The sequence below is a fragment of the Doryrhamphus excisus genome, chromosome 3, assembly GCF_030265055.1.
Source record: "Doryrhamphus excisus isolate RoL2022-K1 chromosome 3, RoL_Dexc_1.0, whole genome shotgun sequence".
NCBI lineage: Eukaryota > Metazoa > Chordata > Actinopteri > Syngnathiformes > Syngnathidae > Doryrhamphus > Doryrhamphus excisus.
This window is the reverse complement of record NC_080468.1, coordinates 28,472,032-28,499,987: the sequence shown is the minus strand read 5'-3', so window position 1 is coordinate 28,499,987 and position 27,956 is coordinate 28,472,032. Positions and strand designations below refer to the sequence as shown.

Genomic DNA, 27,956 nt, shown 5'->3' with positions numbered 1-27,956 from the left:
TTCATTCACGCACGGGGAGAACATGCAAACTACACACAGTGACAGCTGAGGGTGGAATTGAGCTCTTCCGAGCTGTGAGGCCATGAAGCATTGCTAATCAAAGTTCTTGGATGTAATTTTTAAAATAATATTACCATTTTATGAATGACTTATGAATTCCTCTCAAGGCTACGAATAACCAGTATCAACCATTGAACATGTCTTTATATAGGAGTACAGGTTGAGAAATGAGTATTTTATGAAAAAACAATGGCACATATCCTATAGTTTATTTCGGAGAGTGTCTTGTGATACAGAATAGACTTAATAGGATAAACTTAACCATGTTAGTTCCTACTAAACAGCTGGAGGAAGTCAATGCTTTGATTTGGCATAGATGGCTTTTTTAGTCATTTATTGACCATCCCGAGTATGAGGGGGACCTACGTAGCACCAAATGCCCATTGTCGTCATTTCTGTGCAGTACACATAGTGTATTAGCACCAAGTGCCCCAAGCTCTCAGGGGTCCCCTAAAAGCCGGGGCCCCCAATGACGTTTTTCAGCGTTTGCTAGCGGCTTTGATCACACCAGCTTTTTCTACCGCGGGTACTTTACATTGCATGTGTCAAACTCATCAAATCTGGCCCACAGTCAGGGGTGGATTGGCCATAGGGAGTACCAGGAGTTTTCCCACTGGGCCGGTCAATAATAAACCGGCAGGGGCTGGCCTTTGTTTTGTTTTTTTATTTGCTGCAGCTCACAGACACATTAGAGGTGCAGTGGGTTGTCTGTCAAAACAATGCCTGGGCCGATGGCCCTATGATAGGCTATAGAGGCCCAGTAGACCCACCCATGCATTTTCCAGACCCCATGACAGTGAATATAATTTCCAAAAAATAATAATAGAAAAACAACAAAAATAATAAAGTCAAAATATTTAGAGCAAACTAAGAAAAAGCCAAAATAAACAAACAAAAGTTAGGTGAAAAAATAACAATTTTAATTGCACAAAGTTGAAACATCAAAGAAATAAGACTATTTTTTTAAATCATGAATGAATTAATGATATGCCTTTATTCGTCCCTCAGTGGGGAAATTTGCATGGGGGGGGGGGGGCATCATAATATGAGAACGAAAAAAGCCTCTGAAAGTTCTCCCATCCACTGGCACTTACCACTTCCACATGCAATGGGAGGATATTTTTTTTTTACTCTATGATGTGAGACATGCCGTGGCTGACTATGTTTTGACTTTTTTACACGTCAGCTTAATTAACTAAGAAAATAATCCCCAGGGCCAGCTCTATTTTGAAAGGTTGGGGGTGGGCGATTATCCACCATCCATATACGTATGAACATGAGCACATATTATTTTCCATAAACAGAGAAAAAACAGTTAAAATGAGGGAGCTGACACTGGACGTCAAGGGACCCACCTCTTTCGACGACCATGGTTTCTAAAAAAAAAAAAAAAAAAGACAAATCAGCACATTCTGTGATCGATTACTTCGGTCTCACTGGTGGAAGCCAGCTACCTGTCAGTGAGCTTGCCACTTTTACTGTTTATCTAGCTAACTGACATCCTAGCAAGCTTAACCAGCTTTCAACTAACAATTGGTTTGCGTTTTCAACGTATTTGTGACAATTGGGTTCCTCTGGTAACTCGCTTTAACTAGCACTCTACTCCTCGTCCGCTGCTGTTTACATGGCTACAACATATGGCTCGCTAGCTAATATAACATATGGCTAAAAATGGAGGCTCTTTTTGAACATTTTATTTATTTCCCCGTGTCCCCGGTTGCCACTGGGACTGGGACGGAGGAGTTGGCGACCCTGCCCGTCAGAACGAGCTTCTACCTCGGCGAAACGGTGCACTTGTTGCTGGTGTTAAAGTTCCGGGGGGGAGCTAGCTGTATTAAGATTGGTGAACTGTATGCCGTGGCGACCGTTAGCGAGGACTACAATGGCGGCGGGAAGAGGAGATCATTTGAAAACAGTCTCCATCGCAGCGATGAGGACGACGAGGACCGACTCAAAAGTAGCATAAGGACATTTAAACACTGCAACCCGCTTCTCAACCACAGCAATCAACGACATAGCATGGAACCAGTCAAGGTACAACTTTCTTTTATTTGCTATCTTCGGTGTGGGGTAAAAAGTATCCTAACCAAGAAAGATATCTGAAAAATGACATAATTTAAAGGAGTAAGACTGCAAACAGAGTGCATATATTGTAGATATCAGGCCAACATTGGCTTCTAGCGCTGTTGACAACTCCTCAATAAGAAAAGTAGCTTTTGGCTGTCCTGGAAGTCGCTGGATGACATCATTGTCTTATTTACATATTCTTTGCATATGACGTGAATGCTGTAGGGGGGAAAAACAATCTCGTCGGAGAGACATCACACTTTTTAAAATGAGCACAACTGAGCAGCGAATAACAGACGATGCTGTTTTATTCTATGGCTCACATTAACATGACGCAGAGTAGCGCACTCCTCTGGTGAATATATATAACTGCAACTGAGCTTCACAAATATCGGCTATACAGTAGGCTTGTCAAATACTTACAGTTAGCCAGGGGCGTCACTAGGTTCTGATGCACAGGATATTAATGAATGTAGTAGACATTTAAAAAAAATCTAAATATCCAAAAAACAAATAAGGAACAAGAACCGGGATATAACTTTCCCACTTTTGGACAGATTTAGTAGAGATACTCAATTGTTTAGGCCACCATTAAATTTACACAAGTACACACAATCTAGACCAGGGGTGGGCAAACTTTTTGACTCGCGGGCCGCATTGATATGACAAAATTTACGGGGGGTTAGACTATATATTTTACACATAACAGTCCACCTGGTATTATTGTATCTGTAAAATTGTCATGCAATCTGCTATTATTATTTATTATTTTATATTTATATTTAAATATTTAAAAAATAATAAAATATTATAATTATTACAATAAAATTAAAATAATAATTATTATATTATTATTATGTAAAATATGCAAATATAACAATAATATTACATATAATTAATATAATAATTAGCATTAATATAATAATTATAATAATCATAATAGTTCTAATAATAATTACAATAATCTAATAATCTAATAATAATAATAATTATTATTATTATTATTATTATTATTAATAATAATAATAATAATAATAATAATAATAATTATTATTATTATTATTATTATTATTATTATTATTATTATTATTATTATGTGCTTGTGTCCCTTTTTTCAGGGGCACTTTGTAAACAACAGACCATGTCAAAAAACGAAATTGATAAAACCATCAAAAAGTTGGCTCAGGCCATGATGCCAGGTTGTATGTTGAGTTTAAATGAAATACTTTGGAAAGATTGGGCGGGCCGTATTCAAACACTTGGCGGGCCGGATGTGGCCCCCGGGCCGTAGTTTGCCCACCCCTGATCTAGACTGCAAATCTGCTGCTCAAGCTCTGCAACTATTATGTCCAGTGGACAGTGATCAATTATATAAATAATCATTATTATATTATTAATTAGCCCATTATTATTACTATCATCATTATTCTTCTGATTATTACTACTACTACTAGTATTGTAGTAGGCTAGTATTAGCCTGCTTATTGGCTTGCTTATTAGCCTGCTTTTGCCAAATTGATAAATTTGTGAAATTTATTGAAATTTGTCAGAGAAAAAAAATCTGAAATTATTTAGGGGGACTTAAGAACATTTTAGGGGGCTGGCTGAAGCCCCCCCTGGGATAGGCCTAATGACGCTACTGCATTTAGCTGAAGAATTGTGAGATAATCCGCTTAATTTTCCAAATAGAGTGGCAACAGAATACAATATAAATATACACCCATCTCTTTTATCCAGACTTACTAAAGATTAAGAAGCAGTTGCGTTTTAGATCTCGCTGTTTGAAACAGGGCCAGCTCCTTGGGGCTCACGCATGCATGATTCATGCACTTTCCACATGCACTGCTGGCTTGTGACTGACTTTGGGCGGGGTGGACCTGTCCACAGCACCCGCTTTTGAACACGAAATGCAGAACAATACGTGCTTGCACAAAACCAGAAAACTCTCAAACAACGCCAGAAAGAGTCGCCAGATTTGTTGCCAGTTGGTTTTGAGAAAAGACCACTGTTTTCAAATCATCAACTGTCCTAGTCCGACCAGTTCAGGGTGTACCCCGCCTCTCGCCCGAAGACAGTTGGGATAGGCTCCAGCACCCCCCGCGACCCTCGTGAGGAAAAAGCGGTAGAAAATGAATGAACTGTCCTAGTCATGAGATGATGGCATTGGCTAATTTGCATAATATTTGCATATGGTGTTGTAAGAGATGAAAAAAGCATAATATTTCAGTATTTTTATCGTGGCTAGGTCTTGTCAATGTTTAGGTAACTAACGTAATTTCATCTAGACTCGCCTCAGGCCTCCCCGCTTTACCTTGTAGTTAGGACCACTTGTTTAACTTAACTTGATGGTGACCAAGTCCGATTGAGGCTTGAGTGTAATGAGTAGTCCTTTCATGGAGATGAAGAAACATTGATGTTTTGGATCCCGCTCTGTGTAGCAGGGCCAGATCCACCCTTGCGGCATCGATGCCATGCATATGTGATTCATGGATGCATCGCGCTCCACACTGCTCTGAGTATGGGGTGGAAGCTGACTGTGCACTGACGGCCTGTGATTACTTTGGAGTGAGGCGGACCTTTTCGGAGCACCTGCTGCTGCTCAGTCAGAGCAGAAACCGTAAAATAATACATATTTTCAGAAACCTCTCCAAGAACACCAGGAAAAGTTGCTAGTTGCGTTCCACAGCGTATGTAAACACTGTAGAATACATACACAACAATGGACTGGCGGCAGCGCACTGTGAGGACCAGGGTATCCGAACTGTGCTCTCAGGCACATTCTAAAAATATAATTTTACATAAATAAAAAAAAAACAGAAATAAATGGAAAATCATTTTGCAACTATAAAGTCCAAATATGAAGAGAGAAACGTTGTAATCTAAGAAGAAAAAAGGTGTGATTTTATGAGAAGAATGCTGTAAAATAATGAGGAAAGTTCAGGTTTAAAACCAAAACTCTGATGCTGGCTTTTCCTCTCTATAGAAGGACGGCAGCAACAAGCACCTTGCAGCCTACGCACACCCCACCCTTTCAGGATGAGGAGGAGCACTGCGTATGACATTTCTGTGTGTTTTTATTGTCTGTTTAGTAAGAATAATAATGTCACACCTGCACAGCCTATAGAAGGCCATAGTGTATAATGAATATTAATGCAACATGATACCGTAGGTATTGGCATGGTAATGATGTGATGGCGTGACAAATAATCAAACATCTGTGCTTTTAAACATCTACTGTAAGTGTGTGGAAAATAATCAAAATTAATCGATACATCAATGCGCATTAGGGTGCATCAAAAACCACAATTATTGAATTTTGATATGGCTGGGTACTAAAAGTGTTCCAATATATGTAGAAACAACATATACAAAATATTTTTCCAAAAATGATTATTTAGGAGTGCCACCATACATCTTTTTGTGGAATAAAGTGGTGAACAGTTCAATGGTCGCCATGGAGATTTGAGGTCAGCAAAGACTGCAACTCAAGAACTCTGAGGTGATCTTTACGTTTTTTTTTGTATTTATACTCCTAATCCATATTACTACCAAATTTGTGGTTTTGTCTTTGTAATTTGAATGATTTCTAGTCATATTTTGTCGGTATTTAGTGCTCATTGCCTCTACTGTAGCTAACATTAGCTAGCTACAGTTTGCTAATGACAGTTAGCTAATAGCTGAGCAAGCCTAACATCAACAACAGTAATATAGAGTAGACAGTATTACTGATGCCTCATATTTATTGAGAGTAGTACTGTAGTCCTACATAATCTGATATACACTTGTCCATTTATTTTAGGCACAGTGCAGCACAACCCACCAGCTCTCCTAAGATGCTGCCCTCAAAAGCTAGTTCCTTTCAGACTAGCAGTCGTAGCTTGGTCTTTGGTCTGGGCCTCAGAATCACTAGTGAGGATGGCATCATCACATGTGCCAAGCTACCAACTTGTTCTCACGCTTGCGCTGCATGCTTGCCAAGCAATCTGGTACAAATGGAGCGTTGTCGCAGATCAAGGCAACTAGGGATGTCCTGGAGCAGGTGCGGCCATTTTACAAGAAGGCCAACATCCCAAAGGCGAGTGACAAGCGTGCCTGCCACAAGATTGTGGACTTAGTCAATGCCTACAACAAGCTGCGGAAAATCTCCCAAGTTGGAGAAAATGGAGTGCAGACTTGATGCCACATTTCCGCTGTGGCCTCCAAATGTTGAGAAGCTGATTGATAACCCTGAAGACCTAGCTTTCTTGGCCAGCATAAAGACGGACAGAGTGGCCACATTTGGTGCATTAAATAAAAAGCTGCAGCTCAAGGTGAAGCGGCGAGAAGAGTGTCAAGCTGCCGCAGCAGCCAGGCAGTCCCGCTGCGAAGAGGAGCTGAAGGAGATGATGGAAATGTCCAGCTTGGTGTCAGAAAGTGACGAGGAGCCAGAGGATGATTCTAACACAGTCTGTCCACCATCTGAAGGCAAACCATCCCTGAAGTGTAAGAAGAGTGGAACAAACGTCTTCATTCTGCCTGATATCCTTAGCCGACCAAGTGTTGTGTCACTGGCTGCAAGGTTGAAGATGCCACCAATGCAACAGGCTGTCTTCACTCGTGGCCTGGTCGCAGAGTCAGGCGGTGATTATACACATTTCTCTGTATCCTATGCAACAGCTGACCGAGAATAGAATGGGCTATCAATGCTGCGTTCAAAATAAGTCCGGTCAATGTCAACGACTTCCGGTTCCGGTGGAGTGAACGCTGGCGCGACTGGCTGCCGCTACTCCCCCGTAACTTTCAAGTGTTTTTTTTTGGATTTTGTTGCGTCAATGTGGACTAAATGGACTATTGTGCTAGCACTGAAGTGTTTTCCTGCGTAAGTTTACCGATCCAGCCACAGCGCCTGTGTTTTTATGTGCCTGCTTGCCAACTTCTGCCTACCTGCTGGAAGTTAGCACCTGGCCACAGACACGTTGTGGACCAACAAGCTTCTCTCCTGGTCTGCTCTTCTCTGGTCTTCCTCTCGTTCTGCCACCACCCAATGGCTGAACCGATCCGGTACACAGCTGCTGAGCTTCGCTGGATACGCTGGCATCTGCCCGTGCCCTCACCGCCACCGCCAGTACTCTACCAGCACCCGGACATCGCTATCCTCCCTCGTTGGAAATACATCCATCGTGGGTCTCGCAGGAATTTCAATCATGGCAACTCCGCCACAGCAATAAAATCCATCTGGTCTACCACTCGTCGTCATCTCAGAAACTCCGACAGGGTAGCGGATAGCAGCGTATTAGCTCGCCCGGTTAGGACGGCTAATGCTAACGCTACCGCTAAGCACGACAACGCCACTGTTCGCTTCGGTCTGCTCAACATCCGCTCTCTCACGAGCAAGGGTCATCTCCTACAGGATCTCCTCACTGACCGTAAGCTTGATTTTTTGTGTTTAACGGAAACATGGCAACAGCCAAATGACTTTTCCACCCTCAACGAATCCACACCGGCTGGCTTTGTTTACATCTGTCATCCCCGTGGCAACGGTCGCGGCGGAGGTCTCGCGGTAATTCATCGCGAGAAGTGGAAAGTCCTGCCGGTGACGGTCTCTGCATTCAGTTCATTTGAATGCACTGTTTTTATGCTCCCTGGACGCTCTCCCACTGTCGTCGCCACCATTTATCGTCCCCCTAAGCCCCACACTGACTTCTTAACTGACTTTGCCACCCTCCTTACACATCTCTCCACTCTGTCACATAACTTAATACTGCTGGGAGATTTCAACATACACATTGACAATAAAACTCTCCCACTCACCAGAGACTTTCTATTATGCCTTGACAGTTTTGGACTCCATCAATACATCGACTTCCCGACACATACCAAAGGACACACACTGGATCTACTCTGCTGCTCTGGCCTCACCCCCTCCAACTGCACCGCCGACGAACTTCCAATAACGGACCACCTCCTCCTCTCATTCAGCACTACACTCTGCCTCTCCTCAATCAAACCTCCACGTCTCATCTCCTTCAGGAACCTTAAGGACATTAATGTTGACACACTCTGCTCCGAAATATCCTGTATCCCAATCCCGGATTTTCCTTCCAACCCCGATGCTCTCACAGCTCTCTACAACACTGGTCTAAACAACATCCTCAACTCTATTGCCCCTCTGAAAACTCGGACTGTTTCTTTCTCATCATCTGCACCTTGGTACACCCCTGAACTCCGGACAATGAAATCTAAAGGACGACAACTGGAACGGCTCTACAAAAAAACTGGACTCACAATACACAAAAACATCTTCAATACCCACATTCTCCATTACAAAGACGCCATTGCACACCGTAAATCTGCTTTTTACTCTGGACTCATCACATCCAACAAAGGAAACACAAAAACACTTTTCTCATTACTCAACAAGATCCTCCAGCCTCCCCACTCTTTACCCCCCCACTTTTACTCAACTGACACCTGTAACTCACTGATGGTATTCTTCAATGACAAAATTAACTTCATTCACCAGCACCTCTGTTCACAACCGCCTCCTCTCCCCACACCTGAACCCTTTCTGTACAGTCAGCCTTTTTCCTCTTTTCAACTCCCCACTGCCTCTGAAATATCTGACATCATCCACAAATCAAAGCCCTCCACATGCCAGTTGGACCCCATCCCCACAATCCTGGTCAAATCCTGCCTCTCCTCTCTGCTTCCTCTCATCTCTGCCATTATCCACTCTTCACTGTCTACCGGTACTGTCCCCCCAGCCTTCAAAACCGCTGCCGTCACCCCAATCCTGAAAAAACCTGGTTCAGATCCCAACAACTTCAATAACCTCCGCCCTATCTCCAACCTGCCTTTCATTTCCAAAATTCTTGAAAAAATAGTCTCCTCTCAACTTCATGCACATCTCACCCTTAACAATCTTTATGAACCCTTCCAGTCCGGCTTCCGTCCCCGTCACAGCACCGAAACTGCACTCATTAAAATCACCAACGATCTCCTCACTGCAGCTGACACCGGTTCACTTTCCATTCTCATCCTCCTTGACCTGAGTGCGGCCTTTGACACCATCTCACACTCCATCCTCCTCAGTAGACTCTCAGAAATTGGCATCACCCACACCCCCCTCCACTGGTTCCATTCTTATCTCACAGACCGCACTCAGTTCATTCAGCTTAAATCTTTCTCCTCCGACCCCTCCCCAGTCACCACAGGTGTGCCCCAGGGCTCTGTCCTGGGGCCCCTTCTTTTCATAACCTACCTTCTCCCCCTCGGCCATATCTTCCGTAAATTTAACATTCATTTTCACTGCTTCGCGGATGACACCCAGCTCTACCTCTCTTCCAAACCCAACTCTACACTCCCACCCCCCTCCCTCACCTCCTGTCTCTCTGAAATAAAATCATGGTTCACCTCCAACTTTCTGAAACTTAATAGCAATAAAACTGAATTCCTACTCATTGGCACCAAATCTATCAATCTAAAGTTGACTCCTTTTCTCTCTCCATTGACAGCTCCTTAGTCTCCCCCTCCCCTCAGGTCAAGAGTCTGGGTGTCATCCTCGACAGCACGCTATCTTTTCAATCTCACATCAATAACGTCACCAGGTCTGCTTACTTTCATCTGCGCTCCATTAATCGTCTACGCCCCTCCCTCACCCCCCACACCACCGCCATCCTCGTCCATAGCCTTGTCACTTCCCGCATTGACTATTGTAACGCTCTCCTCTTCGGCCTCCCTCACAAATCCCTCCATAAACTTCAACTGGTTCAGAACTCTGCTGCCCGGATCATCACCAGGACCCCCTCATTCCACCACATCACCCCCATCCTGCAGCAACTCCACTGGCTCCCCGTGACACAAAGAATCACCTACAAAATCCTCCTGTACACCTTCAAGTCCATCCATAACCTTGCCCCCCCTTACCTCTCTGACCTCATCCACACTCTTAAGCCATCCCGTTCCCTCAGATCTTCCTCCTCCATCCATCTCACTGTTCCCTCTGCACGCCTTAGCACTATGGGGAGCAGAGCTTTCAGCCGCTCTGCTCCCAAACTCTGGAACTCATTGCCACCTGACCTCCGTAACTCTGCCACCCTTCCCATTTTCAAATCTCAACTCAAAACCCATCTGTTCAAACTTGCCTATTCCCTCTAACAGTTTCACATGGTCCCCCCATCCCGATTTCTTGTATGCTTTTATTTATTGTTTGTTGTCTTTTATCTTGTATTTTATATTGGTGTTCTTATCTTCTGTACAGCGACCTTGGGTGTCCTGAAAGGCGCTTTTAAATAAAATGTATTATTATTATTATTAATGTCCGTGCGATGAATGTGGTGAATGACTGTGCCAAGCGTGGAATCAAACTCACAACCGACTTTGTAGCAATGGCCAGGAAGGAGCAGCACCTACAGAATGTGCTGCAGGCAGTTGAACATGACCACAGCCAACAGCCAAACCTTCATCGCTGCAAACGCAAGCTGATCCCTGAATTAGGAGGGTTACTCCTGGGTGGCAGGTGGGGTGACAAATCTGGGGTTAGATGCACTGGTGAGGTTCAGTTCAGATTTCATCTCTCCTTTGTGATGTTCCTCAGTGGAGAGGACTCCAGCACAATAGACTGAGCAATTAAGTTTGAAGTTTAGTTAATGTTCTTATCCTTGTGAGTTTCTAGTGAGTTTGCCGGTAGAGAGAGTTTGTTATTTAAATGTGTTACTATTGCCCATTATGTTTACAATAAAATACAAATAAAATAAAAAACAAAGTGTTTAAACTTTATATGTATGTCAAATATCCATCACTGCTACATAATATTCAGGGTAAGGCCATGTGAACATGTCCCATTTATCGCCATTCATTTTGTCAATAGGACAAATGAATGGAGAATCTTGAAAGTTGAATTCTGAGAAATACCCAATCTGCCCAAAGAGAAAACAAATATAACCCTATAAAAATGATGCTGTATAGAAGTTCATTATACTCAACATTTCCAGGTCAACTTTTTGGAAATTTGACTAGAAATTGCGCATTTTCCGAAATTTTACAAAAGTTTATGTGTGAGGTGGCACCCCTAATTCTCAATGGATTTCCTCAAAACTTTGCAAAAGACAATTTATGTTCATTAGAAAAAAATGGAATGCCAGCCAAATTGATATTATGAAATTAAAATTTCCCATTCAAATTTGATGCACCCTAATGCACATCGGCTCATTCACTGTGTATGGATGCAATTGAAGGGTGAAATCTAGATTCATTGCGATGCGTTTGTGGGTATCGGTAAAATCTGATGCAAGCGCCGTTTTATTAATGTTCAACTTCCCCCCCCCCCATATGCTGTTCCCCAGGTGCTATGAATGCACCATCATTATTTGGCGTTTTGTATTGAATACGGACGGAAGCTGTGAGGCACATACAACTAAAACAGCATGGACGTTCGTAGACAAGCAGCGTGAGATGTGTATCGAACTGTATGCTATCAGGTGGTTGGTAAAAATGTAATATTGAGCCGATGACTAGCTGCTATAATACACTGATCACATGATCATCATGATCTTTCTGTGCTGCAGTCCACAGTGATGTCTGATGAGCACGTTTGCTTCCATCTTTCTGTTTCCTTGGACAAACTGCCAGTCAGCACACGACAAGCCAAGGTCAGGAACACAACAGTATGCTATATCATCTCGCAGTGTTGTCTGCATTTCCCTGTATTATCTGATGTGTTCCTAGATATTGTGTATTCACGGCTGTATGATCCTTCAATGAAAAACTACAATTTCTGAACCTCTTGTCTTTGTGTACCAGGTCGCAGTGACGCTATGGGAAGAGGATGAAGACTCGATGGAAGCAAGGGAACATGGCTACCTTCATCTCCTGCAGCTCTACAATCCCATGCACACCTTCAGAGAAGACCTCCACCACACATTTAAGACACAAGGTATAAACCATATACTGTACAGTATAGTACAGTACAGTGTTTGATCCCTTCCTGATTTCTTTTTGCATGTTTGTCGCACTTAAATGTTTCAGAGATATTAGTCAATGACAATACAACTTAGTATTTAAAAAAAAATAGGGCTGTCAAAGTTAACACGTAGTAATGCAAAAATATGCTTGCTGAAATTGATATCCTTTATACATCAAATTTGATGTCATTATTGTTAGCTAACTATTGAGAGTTAACTATGGAATGCTATACATTATGTGTCTGTCGTTAACATCCTGATACATACAGTATTAGAACTTATTTCCTTCCCACAGTCCACGCCACCTTGAAGGTTCTGCCGCCTCCTAGTGTTCAGTGTCAGCAAATGACAATCTCTGGAAAATATGTGACTTTCCTCAAAGGTATTTCCAATCTAAGTTGGACTTAGAAATGGGCTAATAGTTGACATGACCCTCCTTTCCCTCCCTCTCAGTGTTGAACTGCAGCTCTCAGGAGGAGGTTTGCATCACAGATGTGAAGATCCTCCCCAACTATAACTTGTCGTACCTGCCCATGATGCCAGATGGTTCTGTTCTTGTTGTCGACAATGTCTGGTAAGAGTGTCAAGCTACATTAAAAAAACGTGTATTTGGCGATTACATCACCAGACAAAGTCGTGTTTTATCATGTGCAGCTTATGCCGCCTTGACACTTGCTCTTATTTTGCCCTCGAAGTGTCCTGCAAGTTGCTATGGTAATGCGTGCCATTTAGATGGTGCGCCTGAAAAGCGTGAAGACTAGTTTGTGTGTCTCTTATATATAAATAACGCCCTTGGCGTGCAAGTCGTGGTGCGAAATGGTGTGCTCTGGCATGAAATGCAGCTCTCATGCACAGTAATGTTACGACATAGCAGTGTTACGACATAGCAGTGTTACGACATAGCAGTGTTACGACATAGCAGTGTTACGACATAGCAGTGTTACGACATAGCAGTGTAACGACGTTGTAGTGTAACGACGTTGTAGTGTAACGACGTTGTAGTGTAACGACACGGGAGACACATTGTTGCCTCATGGGTATGCATTGTCACCACCCCTTCCTGCCTCGGTGAAGTACTCCCCACCACACTAAAGTAGACCCCACTCCTAGCTTCATTACATTTGCAAGGGACCTACACTACTGCTGAAAAGTTTGGGATCACTTGGAAATTGTTTTAGCCAGTCTGAAATATGGCTTTTTTTGGCAATACTGCCATGAAGTCCAGCATCCTGAAGTCGCCGCTTCACTGTTGATACTGACACTGGTGTTTAACGGGTACTATTTCGTGCCGCTGCCAGGTGACGACCTGTGAGGCGTCTTTGTCTTAAACTACACACTCTCAGATATTTGTCTTCTTGCACAGTTGTGCATCGTTTTTCTGTCCTTGTTAGACCCAGTTTGTGCTGCTCTCTGAAGGGAGTAGTTAACAGCATGGTAAGAGATTTTAGTTTTAGTTTAGATTTTTAGATGGGTTTTCTAATCATCTATTAGCCTTATAAAATGATGAACTTGGATTAGCAGCCATACCAGGAGATTGATGCAGAGGACTGACAGTTGTTGATAGTAGGCCTCTATGCAAAAATGGAGATTGTTCTTTAAATATCATCAGATTGGTTTTAATTGTTTGTGAAATGGACAAAATTGTTTGTGAAATGCATGAAAATGTGTTTTTCTTTAGAAAACAAAGAAATTTGCAAGTGATCCCAAACTTTTGAGCAGTGTACTTACAAGAGGTTGAACTTAAGAAAAGCTCTCATTGCAGAAGAGAAATGGTACCGTATGTTGGTATTACCTCGCAGCTGCAGGAAGAAGGCATAACCCTGACTAGAAAAAAGAAAGCATGGACGGTATGGGTGAGGAATGGCTGATGAGAAGAAACCACTTCGTATTGTGAGGTTATTTATTAACAGACCTTCACAAGGATGATACATAAATGCAATACTTTTGTAGTTGGAGCAGAGAAAACTTGTTTACCACCTTCTAAATAAAGTTTTGAATATTATTAGAGCGCGTTGCAGAGTTCTTGTCATTTGACAGCCCTATTTATTACTTCACCAGATGAGCTGGTATTTCCAAACCAGTCTTAGATCTCAAAGCCTTAATCAGGGTGTCCTCTTACTGGATATTTCTGTTTCCTTTGTAGCCACGGGTCGGCCGAGGTCACCATGGCGTCCTTCTACCGAGTGGACAGCCGGTCATCACGCCTACCCAGCATGCTCAGCGCACTGGAGGAGCACAACTTCCTGTTTCGGTTGCATCTCCACGACAAGGAGGAGGAGGACTCTAGCGAGGTACGGTGATGTTTGTGTTTGTTGTATACTTCATCCTTATTCCTATTTTACCGACTAGGGTCTGGAGGTGCCGCTTGTGGCTGTGTTACACTGGTCCACGTCAGCCCTCCCGTACACCAGGTAACTAGTCCAAAAACCAGACTTGCCCAGGTTGCTGGAACTTTTCTTGATTGACACAGGTACATCTCCACATTTTACTCGTTGCCGAGCATTCGTTTGAGTCGCCCCCGTCTAGTCATGAGTGCGACCTGTCCAAGCGCCGTCAAGCCTCTGGAGAACTTCTGGGTGAAGTACACCCTGCTCAACAACCTGCATGACTTCCTGTCTGTACGTCTGGTGTGGAATCTGGAAGGTGGGTGACCTAGTTAGCATGTTGGCATGTTAGCATGTCCAAGTGTCCCACCATTTAACGTCCATGCAGGTGGCAAAGAAGGCCACCAGGGGGACCCCAAGGTGGTGTGCCAGTCTCCCTTCAACAACCTTGGTGGCTGTAGGAAAGGCTCCATCGTCTCCTTCACTGTCGCCTTCCAGATCCTTGGAACGGGACTTTTTGAGGTACCTCTTTTATTGTATGATATATTCTACTTTGTTTTTTTTTTATGTATTTGTTACATTTTCTAATAATATTTACTATTTATTATGTTAAAGTTAATATTCCACTTTGATTTGGGAAACAGTGGAAACTTGGTTTTTGAATGCACCACTTTTGGCCAAACATTTGTCCTGGTTATTGTACAATATTGCAGGTAACAAAGTTGTCCAATTGCAAAGCACTCTATCATTGGTAAAAATAATGGCAGAATAACCTGCCACAGACTTTGGACTTGGGACTTTGCTGCAAGGCAAATTAAACTATGACAGGAACAACAACAAATTAAAAGCATTAAATGAGAGACCCCATCCACCAGCACCAGTCTGAACTGTGTTTTTCAAATAGAAGGTTATTACATCATTTGTGTGTATGTGTGTTAAAAGGTAGTGTGCAACAAAACAAATACACCCATGAGCACTCAATAAGGTCATCATATCTCAAAAAATTAGAATACTATGAAAAGGTTCAATATTTCCACCTCGTAGACCCACCATCTACGGGGGCAAGCATAAGTCTGGTCTGGTGCATTGTGTGTTGGGTGGCGATCAAGGGCGGGTGCCTGGGCGACCTGGTCTTCGGCGGCCAAATCTGGTTCTTGGGACATGGAATGTCACTTCTCTGGTGGGGGAAAGAACCTGAACTTGTGCGAGAGGTTGAGATATTCCGACTAGACATAGTCGGACTCACCTCGACCCACAGTTTGGGTTCTGGAACCAAACTCTGGAGTTGCTGCAGGGGAGAGGCGGCGAGCTGGTGTGGGCTTATTAATAGCCCCCCGGCTTGGTGCCTCTGTGTTGGAGTCAGCCCCGGTGAACGAGAGGGTCATTTCCCTACGCCTTCGGGCTGGGGAGAGGGTCCTGACTGTCATTTGTGCGTATGTGCCAAACAGCAGCTCGGAGTACCCGGTCTTCTTGGAGTCCATCAGGGGGGTGCTGTAGATCACCCCAGCTGGTGACTCCGTCGTTCTACTGGGAGACTTCAACGCCCATGTGGGCAATGACAGTGTGACCTGGAGGGGCGTGATTGGGAGGAACGGCCTCCCTGATCTGAAACCGTGTGGTGTGATGTTACTGGACTTCTGTGCGAACCACAGTTTGGCCATAACTAACACCATGTTCAAACATAGGGATGTCCATAAGTGCACTTGGCACCAGGACACCCTAGGCCGCAGGTCTATGATGGACTTTGTAGTCGTATCATCAGACCTGCGTTCGCATGTTCTGGACACACGGGTGAAGAGAGGGGCTGAGCTGTCAACTGATCACCACAATAGCAAGGCTATTTCTTGCAGTGTTATTATCTTTGGTATATCTTTGTTCAAAAGCCAAACAATAAGTGTTGGTCATGCTAGGGGAACACAAAAGTAGTCTGACCTTTTAGAAGGGATAAATCAGGGGTGCTCATTAAGTCGATCGCGGAGGTGGTACTGGTCGATCGCTGGTCGATCGCGGCGTGACATTAAAAAAATATCATCCTAGCATCAATGCCGTCACTTGATTGATATACAGGGCAGCCATTCAGATGACAACTGAATGTTGCCCTTCGGGCGACCAATCAAATCAAACAACGTCTCTAAGTGCAGCAGAACTTACGATGTCAGCCTATCATCCATCCCCGTTACTTGATTGACATACAGGACAACCAGTCAGATGACAACTGAATTTTGACCTTTAGGTCACCGCTCATGCGTAAACAACGATGCAAAGTGCTAAGCTAGTCGGCGAATTGCGAGATTTTAAAGCCCTCGCTAAAGTTTATGGTCACTAAAATGAGTGAAGGAGCTGGACCAAGTAAAAAGGCAAAAACATATCACTTCCATGCGGAATGGGAGGTTTTTTTTCACAATGTCTTTTTCGAAGTGCGTTTGCCTCATATGCCATTCTACCATCGCAGTACCAAAGAAGGGAAATGTGGAGTAATGTGGAGGTAATTACAAAAAATGTTAATAGTTAATTATGTGTGTTTTGCAATATTGGCTCATTTGGTTATGTAAGGTACATCAACATACATTGTACGTACAAATAATCCTCAATACATTTGAAAATAAATAGATGTTTTGCATTTTTGTAGTGGGTAGATCATTTTGACTCGGTCATTTTAAAAGTAGCTCGCATGCTGAAAAAGTGTGAGCACCCCTGGGATAAATGATGAAAACCAAGGTTCCACTGTACCCAAATATTACCTCATTAAGTACATTAAAAACTACCATAATAAGTATTCAGCTTTTTATTTGATTATATCTGAGTGGAGTGTTTCTGTATTTTATTTTAACTCATTCAATACCAAAGAATGCCCAATTGCAACAGTTTAGTTACGTCTTTTATGCCAGAGGCAAAAAGAGGTGATGATGCAACTCCACACCAATAGGAACTAATATTTTCCTGAAATTTACCAATGTTCTACTGCTGATTACTAAAGAACAGAAAAGGGTAGAAACAGCCTTTTTCGTGATGAAAGACGGGAGTCTAATCTTTAATTTGGTAGTTTCCATGTTTTCATAGCCATAGAAGACAATATTCTGTGTGCCTGGAAAGATGAGTCCAAAATGATGCAAAATGGCCGCTACTGGAGGGGTGTCTTTGGAAACATGGCTGGGGTTGGATGAGTTAAACATACCGCTATATATTATAGCTTTTTTGCTTTAAAAATGATTAGTAAAATGTTTTTTCTCTAAATACTAAATGTAACTCTAGATGTATTTTTGAACATTAATTGTATTATTATCATATAAGCATATGTTTGTAACGGTGAAAGTGTAACACGTTCAGCTGAGCCAACACATGAAGATGAAGCTCCAGTTTACGGCCCCTCCGGTTTACGGTCCTGCGTCTGAACCCCGGTCACCCCAGACAAACTCTTCAGAGAGAACCAGCCTGGGACAATCCACAAGTTTCTCACACCAACAACCTCCCATAATGCACCATGTCAGGTATGAAACACTATTGCTACCACTATTGTGTGGCCAGCTTGCTGAACAAAAGTTCTACAGTTAAACATTTGCATTTTGGGGGATGTAGTTTGACATTTGTTTGTCCCCTCCTATATTTAGTCATGATATTTTCTTTTAAAAATCGTCAACACAACAGAAATATTTTTAGTGCACAAATTCCCCCCTTCTCTCCACCTCAAGAAACTTCAACTTTGTCAGTCCGGACCCTCGTCCCCCTACACATGTATGGCTAACGATTAGCTAACATTGGTTAGCTAGCTCTCAGTAGTAACAAACGCCAGGTTAACTTTCTTTAGCAGCTAATCGAATGTCCTGTGCTTGCTTCCAGGACAGGTAGCATGATGGAGCATCCGCCCAGCAGCAGCACTCCTCTTTGCCCCCCCCAGGCGGTCAAAGGCCTGTGTCGGCCCCCTCCTGAGCATTCCCTCATTTCATTGGACAAAGTGGTTAAAAGAGGATGCCAAGTGTTTGTGTTGGACAGCAGGTAAAACCCAGCCACTAGTTTTTAGGTCAGCTGCTGTTCATACGGGCGTTCCCACTGTCATGGAATAGTGGGCATCACTCTTGACGTGCTAGCGCTTCCCAGCGTTGCAAGTTCCTAGTTCCACATCCTTACTTGAATATTTTCATTTTCAAAATGGAGAATAAGGATTCCAATATTTTTTGTTCATTATTATTTATTAATTCATTCATTTTCTATACCGCTTATCCTCACGAGGGTCGCAGGGGTGCTGGAGCCTATCCTAGCTGTCTTCGGGGTACACCCTGGACTGGTGACCAGCCAATCACAGGGCACATATAGACAAACAACCATTCACACTCGCATTCATACCTATGGACAATTTGAATTATTATGGTTATTATTATTATTATTGTTATTGAGGACTTTTTCCCATTTTGATCGTGTAGTACTGAGCAGCCAGGACAGGGATATGTGAGCGCTTTGCTGTTGTAATTCCTATTTTGGAACACATTCATCCGTAGTTTTAATTTTTGGAGAAATTGCTGCAATGCTACGCTAGTGCTACATCACCGTAGGTTCCATTTCCAGGTCTGTGGTTGTCCCCCCTCTGGGGCTAGTCAAGGGTTGGCTTATTGACAGGAAAACGCTAGTCCAAGAGCCTTCATATGCCAGGACTGCTCTGGTCTTTTTGTAGCAGTTCCTTGTTTTTAACATAAATATATTTGACTAGCGTCTTTTGGAAGATCCTGACATGACGTAGTTGGTGGCTCCCGCAAAGACGAGCTAACGTGTTCAAGACAACCCAACAAAGAGGTGGGCGTCTATCTGCCCCCCCTTCTCTGATCTTGATTGGTCAAAAAATACATGGCCGTAATAGGGCTGGGCCATGTAGCGATATTTTAAATGATCAATATTTCTATTGAGCACAATGTCAAAATCAAGCGTATCGTACATATTGATATAGACAGGATTTAATGCCAAGGTGTCATATTTCAAGAAGGCGCCGCCTAGGTGGGCGGACTTGACAAAACTGCTACTTCTAAGTATGCTAACACCAGACAAAGATCACTGTAGGCATCCAAGGACCAACTGCCAGAATGCTGGTCCATCGTAGTCTGTACACTGGTTTATTTATTTCCTATTTATGTTTTTATTCGCTAATATTTAGGATCGATGTTTTGTTTTCTGTGAAATATGTATTGATCTGGTTTGTCGCCTGCCATGTTGACCTACTTTTAATTCTTAGACTCCTTTAGATTGCATACATCCCAATGTTTCAATGACATTTTCAAACTGTTAATGTTCTTTTTTAAACACCTCGGCAAAAAAAAAATGTGATGGCATTGGAATAAATACATAATTAAAAGTCATCTGATTTGCTGTAATTCCACCAAATGAACATATGCTGCATATACAGTATAGTATAGTGGATGAGTACAGTAGATCTCCGCTATTCAGCCAGACGAAACGCCAGATTGCTCCTCCATACCTTCCTGCTACACTCTAAAACATAAGTTGACTTCACTTTAAAAATGTATGCTAACATGCTAACTCGTGTGCTCACTCGTTGACTTAAATATGACAAGTAAAGATAACTTAATTATCTTACCCGATTTGTTAAGCTCATGCAACTTAGGTCATTCTTTGTGACAACTTAATTTTTTTGTTTTGTGTGCAGTGATTGGAACAAATGTAACACTACTTCAATCCATCAATGGCCACAACTTAACACTTAGTTCTACTCATTGTTTTTTTATGTCCACCTAATTTAAAAAAACGAGTTTCCTTGAAGTGAGAGAAACAAATCTTACTATCTTATCTATAAGTACATTATGTGAAGTGTAATTACCCCTCAAACATAATACATTTAAACACTCTTTAGTTTGATCCAGTAGCAGTAAAAAAAATATTTTTAGTTGAATATTGGACAGATATGGCTGGGAACCGAGTGACACAGGAAGTGAACACAAAATATGGCCATGAACCAGGAACTAAGGCGTAAGGAAACTAAATGAACTGTCATGGAGGCTAACTGCCACATGGTGACACGTTGTCTGTTTATGAAATAATTTACCTTTTAAATGTGATTTCATACATTCCATCGGTTCCATCACATTGTCGAACTGTGCAATACTATCAAATAATCATCCGATAATCCCAAGTATACTCAACGTTTGCCATGTTTTCTATTGAAGTAAATGAAACATTTTAAAAAAATCCAACTCAAAGCACGTTTGATGTGAATGTGGCTTATTTAATTGTGGGAAAAAAAATACATAACGCTTTAAGACACGCATGAAAAATACACATTTTATGTAGAACACACCTGATTGGCTGTAATTATAATAAGTTAACATATACAGTACAGTACAGTAGATCCCCCGCTATTCAACCATACACGACGCCAGCTCACTTCTTCTACAAACCCTCCTAGCTTGACCTTGACGTTTTCCAAGTTTGGGATCAACATTTGCAATAAAAGTGACTCAGTTGCTATTGTTTGCTGGCAATGAAGGGAGCTAACAAGCTAATTGCATCGCAGTTTCGTGCCTCAGTCAGTCTCTCCAGGACTCGGTCAACGTAAACAAGGACATCAGAGGACGTTTGGAGGTTGACCTTGGAGCGCTGTCGAGGGACACATTCCATTGGCGAAAGTGATGATGATGATGATGATGATGATGGGGCAAACTGGATGCTACATTGCTAAGCTGTACACTTGGTGCTTTACGATCACGTCTTATCGAATGAGATGGACGAATGGAGACCGGGGGGTGGGGGGGTCTACTGTATGTGCATGAGACCAGACTGCTGCTTGAGGTCTTCTGTTAGTCAGCCGGGTGTGTTCACATGGTGGTCGTGTTGTTGCCGCTTTTCTTTGCGTCCATGTTTTCATACGGCACACCTGAAAAATAGACACGACAAAGCATCCACAAATGACGGCGGTAAATCTGAAAACTTTTAGAACATTGAGCATCAGGACCAACTGGGACGGAGGATCGAACCCGCAACCTCCAGATCGGGAGGCCACCGCCCGACCACACGAGCCATGCCCCCACATTTCTTGGATCAGGATCATGGTGGCCACCAGGTACTGTTTCTGTATCATCTCCCATTTGCCAACACCGCACTTTTAAGCCACAAGGTGGCAGCAGTGCATTTTCTATGGGCATGCACCTCTGCCATGTAGTACCACATCCACAGCAGGCAGGAGGTGGAAGAGCATGGAGGCGTGTAGTGTGTACTAGCTTACACACGCTTTACTTAGAACCTCCCACAAAATGTTCTTGCCATTCTTGCCAAGTGTATTAAAATATCCATCAGGATATATTTAGTGTAAATACAACGTAAGAAGGTAACATATTACTACATGAGAAAGTCATGATAATAATATGAAATAAAGAGCAGACATGAGTACTTACTTGTTGACTTCATGCTGAGATTCTGCTCCTGTCTTTTCTTGTTCCTGCACAGAAGAAAGGGAAGACCTTCATGTAGCCCACCTCCACCCATCAAGAAGAAAAGAAGGAGAGTAATTCCCATCCCACTCCTGATGCTCCAAGGAAAGCCACCCGGAAGAAGGTGATGTTTTCATAGGAAAGTTCCCACGTGATTTTAAACAAGACTGCTGCCCTTCTCTAGGGTTGAGGACTTTTGGGGGGGGGGACTCCTGCTATTTGCCTCTCAGGCGGGCCCATAATCAACATCACAATCATCATTTTCTCAGTGTTTTCTCTCACCTACTGTGAGATGACGGTAGCTTCTGAATTACATAAACGTGTGACCTGGAAACACAACAGTGGTCACACGCTGGCATCGGTGTTGCCATAGCAACAACAACAACAACAACAACAACAAAGAAGGAAAGAGAGAGACTTACTTTGCACTTTTGCAAACGCACACCACGGTCACCACGACGACCACGATGACCGCCAAGGACATCAGCACAGCGATCAGGATGATCCATTTGGTTTCTACGAGACACAAAAGGTTGCATTTCAACACGGGTTCAACAGTCCTCCACAAGTCCTTTCCAGCACCAGGACCTCATCCTCTGGAAGACCAGGACTACGTTTGCCTCACAATGCTAGAACAGTCCTAGAATGTGTCGAAGCCGTAGATGGTGTACGATATCTTCAGTGCTGGCCAGTGCCTCGCGTCGAGGAACGCCAAGTGGAGGAAAGGTGAAAGGTCAAAGGTGAAGTGCTTACCAAGTCCTCCAGTGCCCGGTGTGATCTCAATCTCACAGTTGAGTCCTTGGTAGCCCTCCGTACAGATGCACGTGTAGGAGATGTTGCTGGCCTCTTGACAGAGTCCTCCGTTGAGACACGGGTTGCTCAGGCAAGGACTCGCTGATGGTGGCAAGGAAAAACTTTCACCCATAGGGGGCAGCACAGAGTACACAGTAACACAGTACAGTAATACAGACACTGTCTCCTGGAACTTTATCTGGTAAGTTTGAGACTTTTTCCTATTATCTTAACGGATATAAAAGTGTCACATTATTCTCCTAACGGTCAAACTTTATCACCAAACTCGGGGGGACAAAGGGCGGCCCGGGGACTAAATCAGGCTGCCATGCGTCTTAATCTGGCCCACCGGGCGTTTCAAGTTTTATTTTTACCATTTTACATCAAAGCTGTATCTGGCAACACGACTGGCAGTGCTCTTGTGGCACGCTTGGGTCAGATGGAACCTGTAGCTTGTCCATTAATGCCATCCTAACGCCACATGACCTACAGTGGTATGAAAAAGTATCTGAACCTTTTGGAATTTCTCACATTTCTGCATAAAATCACCATCAAATGTGATCTGATCTGAAAAACAGTGTCTGCTTTAACTAAAACCACCCAAACATTTATAGGTTTTCATACTTTAATGAGGATAGCATGCAAACAATGACAGAAGGAGGAGGAATAAGTACCTGAACCATCACATTTAATGTTTTGTGGCCCCCCTTTTGGCAGCAATAACTTCAGCCAGACGCTTCCTGTAGCTGCAGATCAGTCTGGCACATCGATCAGGCCTAATCTTGGCCCATTCTTCTTTACAAAACTACTGTAGTTCAGTCAGATTCCTGGGATGTCTGACATGGATCGCTGTCTTGAGGTCATGCCATCGCATCTCAATGGGGTTCAAATCTGGACTTTGACTTGGCCACTCCAGAACGTGTATTTTGTTCTTCTGAAACCATTCTGAAGTTGATTTACTTCTGTGTTTTGGATCATGTCTTGTCTTGTTGCAGCATCCATCCTCTTTTTAGCTTCAACTGCAAGACAGTTGAAGCTGGTCTTCAACAGACACTCTAGGGTTCTTTTTTACCTCTCTGAGTATTCTGCGCTTATCGTCATCTTTGGTGGACGGCCACTCCTTGGAAGAGAATTTACAGTGCCAAACTCTCTCCATTTGTAGACATCTTCTCTGACTGTCGATTGATGAACATCCAGACTTTTAGAGATGGTTTTGTATCCTTTCCCAGCTTTATACAAATCAACAATTCTTGATCGCAGGTCTTCAGACAGCTCTTTTGAGCGAACCATGGTGCACATCAGACAATGCTTCTCATCAAGACAATTCTTACCAGGTGTGTGTTTTATAGTGGGCGGGGCAGCTTTAAGCCACTCATCAGTGATTGGGCACACACCTGACTTAAAATATACTAGATACTAGTATACACAGATGAAAAAACAGTGTCTGCTTTAACTAAAACCACCCAAACATTTATAGGTTTTCATATTTTAATGAGGATAGCATTCAACCAAGGGAGGAAGGGGCAGGAATAAATAACTGAACCCTCTGCCTAAGGAGACTTAAAGAGCAATTGAAACCAATTTTTACCAAACAACTAGTGTACTAATCTATCTAAGCTAGTGTATCTAGTATACTGTATCTAGTATACTAGTTAGTACATAGATTAGTACACTAGCTAGTACACTAGTTGGTACATAGTTGAGTACACTAGCTAGTACACTAGTTAGTACATAGATTAGTACACTAGTTGTTTGGTAAAAATTGGTTTCAATTGCTCTTTAAGTCTCCTTAGGCAGAGGGTTCAGGTATTTATTCCCCCCCCCCCCCTTCCTCCCTTGTTTTCATGCTATCCTCATTAAAATATAAAAACCTATAAATGTTTGGGTGGTTTTAGTTAAAGCAGACACTGTTTTTTCATCTGTGTGATTTTTGACAAAGATCAGATCACATTTGATGGTGATTTTATGCAGAAATGTGAGAAATTCCAAAAGGTTCAGATACTTTTTCATACCACTGTACCCACCGCACCGTGGGTGCATACAAAGAAACTCGATTACACCCATATCGCTGCTGATTTACCCAGCATGCCTTGCGGACATTTGGAAATACCAGTTTGAGTTACATTATGTTTATCATGTATTAACTTGCTGTGGATGTGTTGTCTTCTTGTTTGGTTGCACCGTGAGTAAGCGTGACCTTCTCTGGACGGCCCCTCCGCCACATTTTTAACCCAATGTGGCCGCCAGGGGAAAACAAGGAAACTTGACTCGTGAGATTGGTTGTTGTTTGTTACTGTTGTTGCTAGGATACAAACCTCTGTGGCAGTCACGTCTGTAGTCGTAGATGGTGCAGACGTATCCCTCCTGACATCTTTTGTCCTGGCAGGCGGCGCCCGTGGTGGTGCATTCACACGCCTGGGAACAGTCTTCTGTCACGAAGGTTTCTTTCAGCTGGAAGTAGAGGAAAGGGATGTGACTAATATTAGTACATTAGTTGGTACATTATTTGGTACGAAGATTAGTACATTAGCTGGTACACAGATTAGTACATTAGTTGGTTGATTATTTGGTACATAGATTAGTACATTAGCTGGTACACAGATTAGTACATTAGTTGGTTCATTATTTGGTATATAGATTAGTACATTAGTGGGTACATCGATTAGTACATTAATTGGTACATTAGCTGGTACATAGATTAGTACATTAGTTGGTACATAGATTAGTACATTAGTTGTGGTACATTAGCTGGTACACAGATTAGTACATTAGTTGGTTGATTATTTGGTATATAGATTAGTACATTAGTTGGTTGATTATTTGGTATATAGATTAGTACATTTGTTGGTACATTAGCTGGTACATAGATTAGTACATTAGTTGGTTGATTATTTGGTATATAGATTAGTACATTAGTTGGTACATTAGCTGGTACATAGATTAGTAAATTAGTTGGTACATCGATTAGTACATTAATTGGTACATTAGCTGGTACATAGATTAGTACATTAGTTGTGGTACATTAGCTGGTACATAGATTAGTACATTAGTTGGTACATAGATTAGTACATTAGTTGTGGTACATTAGCTGGTACATAGATTAGTATACTAGATAGTACACTAGTTAGTACATTGATTAGTACACTGGCTAGTACACTAGTTGGTACATAGTTGAGTACACTAGCTAGTACACTAGTAGTACATAGATTGGTACACTAGCTAGTACACTAGTAGTACATAGATTGGTACACTACTTAGTACAGATTAGTATACTAGTTAGTACACTAGCTAGTACACTAGTTCGTACATAGATCAGTACACTAGCTAGTACACTAATAGTACATAGATCAGTACACTAGTTAGTACATAGGTTAGTACACCAGTTAGTACATAGATTAGTACACTAGCTAGTACATAGATTAGTACACTAGTTGGTACATAGATTAGTACACTAGTTGGTACATAGATTAGCGCACTACTTGGTACATAGTTGAATACACTAGTTAGTACATAGATTAGTACACTACTTGGTACATAGTTGAATACACTAGTTAGTACATAGATTAGTACACTACTTGGTACATAGATTAGTACACTACTTGGTACATAGTTGAATACACTAGTTAGTACATAGATTAGTACACTACTTGGTACATAGTTGAATACACTAGTTAGTACATAGATTAGTGCGCTAGTTGGTACATAGATTAGTACACTACTTAGTACAGTATCTAGTACATAGATTAGTACACTAGTTAGTACACTGGTTAGTACATAGATGAGTCCATGGGACTAATGATGACGATGATCCCAAGATGAGGTCCTCACCAGGTAGTATCGGTCAAGGAACATGCAGCCACATTGAGCGTACGGCACACAGACGCCCTCGCTCATCACGAAGCCAGCATTGCACTGGCAGCCTTCCACACAGGAAGTGACATCACACTGCGAGGGGGCCGCCAGGTCTGCACAGGAGGCGGGGCACGGCGTCATGCACGATGAATAGCTGCTGTTGCCAGGACACGACAACACTGTGGAAGGAGGGGGGGACTGAATGAATATGACATCACCGCATATCATAGCAGTCAGCAGTCAGGCAACAAAATGTCGCTTTTCAATGGCAACTTTTTTCCTCGCAATACCAACCTTATCTCGTAAACCGTTTTTAAGCCTTGCTAGCCAGCAGGTATCTTCTCCTGGCGTTTAGCTAGCTATTTTATCACCATGGTGTAGTTTCTTTTGTCGGCCATTTTACATGCTGCCTTCCTGCCTGATTACTGCTGCACCAAAGTGTAGTAGTTCATGGTCGCTGTGTGTGGAACGCCCATTACAGATTCCTTCTTCCATTTCCTCCTGTTGGTCTGCTACCAACCCGAGGCGTGACCATAAAGTTGCTACATAGATTGATACACTAGTTAGTACGTAGATAAATACACTAGTCCTACACATAGCTACACTAGCTACTACACATAGCTACACTAGCTAACACTAGTTAGTTGTTACACTAGTTAGTACATTAGCTGGTACATAGATTAGTACAGTAGCTCGTACACTAGTTAGTACATAGTTGGTACATAGATTAGTACACCAGTTAGTACACCAATTAGTACATAGTTTAGTACACTAGCTAGTACACTACTTAGTACATTAGTTGGAACATAGATTAGTACACTAGTTAGTACATAGATGAGTACACTAGCTAGTACATAGATGAGTACACTAGCTAGTACACCAGTTAGTACATGGATTAGTATACTAGCTAGTACATACATTAGTACACTAGCTAGTACACTAGTTAGTACATAGATTAGTACACTAGCTGGTACATAGATGAGTACACTAGCTAGTACACCAGTTAGAACATAGTTTAGTACACTAGCTAGTACACTACTTAGTACATTAGTTGGAACATAGATTAGTACACTAGTCAATACATAAAATAGTACACTACTAGTACACTAGTTAGTACATAGATTAGTACACTAGCTAGTACATAGATGAGTACACTAGCTAGTACACCAGTTAGTACATAGTTTAGTACACTAGCTAGTACACTACTTAGTACATTAGTTGGAACATAGATTAGTACACTAGTCAATACATAAAATAGTACACTAGTTAGTACACGGATTAGTACACTAGTTAGTACATGGATTAGTACACTATTAGTACACTAGTTAGTACATGGATTAGTACACTACTAGTACACTAGTTAGTACATAGATTAGTACACTAGTTAGTACATAGATTAGTACACTAGCTAGTACACTAGTTAGTACATAGATTAGTACACTAGTATTACACATAGATTAGTACACTAGCTAGTACACTAGTTAGTACATAGA

At 42.3% G+C, this 27,956-nt stretch overlaps 2 protein-coding genes across 5 annotated transcripts in view; one reads left to right on the top strand and one right to left on the bottom strand.

The window, feature by feature from the left end:
• Nucleotides 1-1,227: 1,227 nt before the first annotated feature.
• trappc14 (trafficking protein particle complex subunit 14) lies at nucleotides 1,228-19,734 on the top strand. 4 transcript variants are annotated; one of them, XM_058066819.1, is made up of 12 exons: nucleotides 1,944-2,094; nucleotides 5,111-5,193; nucleotides 11,673-11,756; nucleotides 11,908-12,040; nucleotides 12,364-12,450; nucleotides 12,522-12,642; nucleotides 14,212-14,359; nucleotides 14,418-14,479; nucleotides 14,539-14,711; nucleotides 14,781-14,914; nucleotides 17,720-17,880; nucleotides 18,230-19,734. In XM_058066819.1, exons 2-12 carry the CDS (start codon nucleotides 5,164-5,166, stop codon nucleotides 18,387-18,389), a joined length of 1,293 nt encoding a protein of 430 aa, XP_057922802.1. In that variant the 5' UTR covers nucleotides 1,944-2,094; nucleotides 5,111-5,163; the 3' UTR covers nucleotides 18,390-19,734. The 4 variants fall into 4 exon arrangements, with proteins under 4 accessions (XP_057922801.1, XP_057922799.1, XP_057922802.1 ...); XM_058066820.1 differs by having other exon boundaries at nucleotides 2,024-2,094; nucleotides 5,111-5,180; XM_058066816.1 differs by lacking the exon at nucleotides 5,111-5,193 and having other exon boundaries at nucleotides 1,233-2,094.
• Nucleotides 19,735-20,603: 869 nt separating this feature from the next.
• zanl (zonadhesin, like) overlaps nucleotides 20,604-27,956 on the bottom strand; it is a 59,848-nt gene continuing 52,495 nt past the window's right edge. Inside the window, exons 86-92 of the mRNA XM_058066821.1 lie at nucleotides 26,440-26,642; nucleotides 24,927-25,062; nucleotides 22,573-22,713; nucleotides 22,242-22,335; nucleotides 22,102-22,146; nucleotides 21,784-21,827; nucleotides 20,604-21,266 (exon numbers count right to left, since the gene is read on the bottom strand). Of these exons, the coding sequence (XP_057922804.1) occupies nucleotides 21,208-21,266; nucleotides 21,784-21,827; nucleotides 22,102-22,146; nucleotides 22,242-22,335; nucleotides 22,573-22,713; nucleotides 24,927-25,062; nucleotides 26,440-26,642 (722 nt within the window). The 3' untranslated portion in view covers nucleotides 20,604-21,207. The remainder of the gene's footprint in view (nucleotides 21,267-21,783; nucleotides 21,828-22,101; nucleotides 22,147-22,241; nucleotides 22,336-22,572; nucleotides 22,714-24,926; nucleotides 25,063-26,439; nucleotides 26,643-27,956) is intronic.